General features: G+C 40.3%; 1 protein-coding gene across 1 annotated transcript; it reads left to right on the top strand.

The window, feature by feature from the left end:
• Nucleotides 1–844: 844 nt before the first annotated feature.
• PADG_08610 (uncharacterized protein) lies at nucleotides 845–2,149 on the top strand (the record flags this gene model as incomplete). Its single annotated transcript, XM_010765669.1, has 2 exons — nucleotides 845–1,912; nucleotides 1,964–2,149. The coding sequence occupies 2 exons, from the start codon at nucleotides 845–847 to the stop codon at nucleotides 2,147–2,149; spliced, it is 1,254 nt and encodes a 417-aa protein (XP_010763971.1).
• Nucleotides 2,150–2,600: the final 451 nt, after the last annotated feature.

The following is a 2,600-nucleotide window of genomic DNA, read 5'->3' as shown; positions in this document are numbered from 1 at the left end:
TTTGTTTACAGCTTCTTCTCATATTGTTCACAGTGAAGAATCTCTAATTCAAAAGTCTTATAATCTCTTAGAGAATTGTTTTCAATCTTATTGCATTGTGTGACTTTAAGCAAGCAAACTAGCTACTATTAATAAATACATAGATATATGTGATCTTGAATAGCTGGAAAATTCTCTAATATAAAGTACTAATTCTTCATAAAATACTTTAATAAATAATATGAAATTTTGATATTATAATGTTATACATAGTTGCTCTAATAAATAATTATATATTTAATTATTAAATAGTTTTAATTTATTAATATATTAAATATTTAAAGAAAATTTATCACTTAATAATATTTACTACTCAGTGAAAAAGTATATTATATAATTAAATAATTAAATAATTAATATTTTATTTATAATATAATAAATTATTAATTAATTACTTTGAAATTAATTAATATATATATATATATATATATATTAAGTTATATTATGTTATATTATTTTTATTTTTAATTTTATTGTTATTTGTGTTTTTATTTTGATTTTGCATCAATTTTCACAAATAGTAAGTTAATCTAAATCTCAATTTCAACTTTCACATCATAGTTATTATCATCAATCTCATCTCTTTGCTGGATTTCACTACCTTGACCTTCATTATCTCTAATCTTTCTTCTTCATCTTCTACCTCTTCCCGCTCAATAATCATACACACCAGGTTCCTCACCCTGTCATTCCTTGCCTCTACTCTTCCTCTTTTACTGCTGCTGTGAATCCTTCATTTACTCTCCATTCACAGAATGCCCTTTCAGCTGCCTAGCCATCACGGCCTACCATTTCATCTGCATCAATGACATCGCTTCCTGACTCTCACGGCCTCCCCGATCGCCATCGGCCTCCCTACCATCAGCACCCTCCCCAGCAAAACCACGGCTTCGATCAGGCCGACTTTTCCTTATCCAGTGGCCCCTCTGGCCTTGACAGCAATAACAGCAATCACCCGTCTTCAAATTCATCTCAGTCATCTCAATCCTCCCCTCGATTACAGCCCACGTACCGCTCTTCACACTCTCTAGGCTGTTCCGAAGCAACTTCCCCCAGTCGCATCCAGGTCCACAACCTTTCTCATATCCGCAGCTTTGCCAACGAGGAAATTCTCGCTTCCTCTAGACGCCTCCAAGCACAAGACCAAGGTGGTGCTAGTCGCTTCTATCAAGATGTTCCTCGTCAGTACGAGATTAGCTCCATGCCTGTCACAGACATCATCGAGATGGTTGCTGGTCTTTTAACCAAGATCACCACCACCAATGACCAGCAGCACGAGCATATACACCGCAACATCCTGCCCACTAATGGCGCCACTGGTATCAGTCCTCAAACCACCAGCGTTCTGGCCTTCCATGGGAAAAATATCCCTAGCATTACCATTCTCAACTACTTGAGTCGCATACACAAGTACTGTCCAACAACCTACGAAGTTTTCCTCAGCCTCCTCGTCTACTTCGATCGCATGACTGAAATGGTCAACAAGGGCTTTGTACAGAGCCTGCAGCAAAGATCAGATCAACATACAGCCAGTCTCCGCCCTCATTCCTCCCCGTCACCATCTATTCCGTCTGCAGTTACCTCAAATCGCCCTTCCACTCGTGGATCTATCGTTACCCCTCCGTCCTCTGTTCCCATGCAAGCCCGAGACCATGATCCTCCTTCCCCTTCCCCTCCTTCCACTATATGTCCCAACACCATCCCACAGTCTTTAAACACCACCCCTGGTCCACGTGACGACGTTCACTTCAGCCTCTCTCATTACTTCGTTGTCGATAGTTTCAACATCCACCGCCTCGTCATTGCAGGTGTGACCTGCGCAAGCAAGTTTTTTTCAGATGTTTTCTACACCAATTCCAGATACGCCAAGGTAGTACCTCATGTCTCTTCCATTTTCCTACCCACTGTGCACTAATATATCCAGGTTGGTGGCCTTCCTCTGCTGGAACTTAACCACCTCGAACTCCAATTCCTCCTTCTAAATGATTTCCGACTCGCTGTTCCCGTTGAAAAGTTAGATGCATACGGTACAATGCTTGTTGAATTCTATGCTAGAGAAGTCGTTGCGCAACAGCAACAGCAGCAACAGCAACAGCAACAGCTCCTTTAGCAACCGCAGACCCCGAAGGAGGACAAAAATGGAGATTCCCCCAGCACCACCGGCCAAAGAACAAGTGAAAGCACGTTTGTAGTGCGGCGCTCTAGCCATAGGAAATCCATTAAGCACACAAGCGTTTCGCAGACCTAAACTCGACCTTAGTCTAGTTATTATTACTCATTTTTGTTATTTGTTATGAGATGAATAATTGTGAAAAAAGTGGAATCAGAGATAGTTTGACAGATAAATTACAGCATAAATATTTTTATTACATATATCTCCATACAAGCATGCCTTGCTCTCTTCTCAAGCTTGGGAGCCCTTTCTACGCTCGCTGCAGTCTGATCTATCACTAATCATGTGTGTGTGTGTGTATGTGTGTTTTTATTCAACACCCGGTTAGTCAGTTTGTCTGAAGGGCACATGATCTAGTAGAGTTTGTGTTGAACTATAGAGTGAGTAG

The sequence above is a fragment of the Paracoccidioides brasiliensis genome, assembly GCF_000150735.1.
Source record: "Paracoccidioides brasiliensis Pb18 unplaced genomic scaffold supercont2.28, whole genome shotgun sequence".
Classification (NCBI taxonomy): Eukaryota; Fungi; Ascomycota; class Eurotiomycetes; order Onygenales; family Ajellomycetaceae; genus Paracoccidioides; species Paracoccidioides brasiliensis.
The sequence above is the reverse complement of the archived record's forward strand: the minus strand, read 5'-3'. Positions and strand labels throughout refer to the sequence as shown.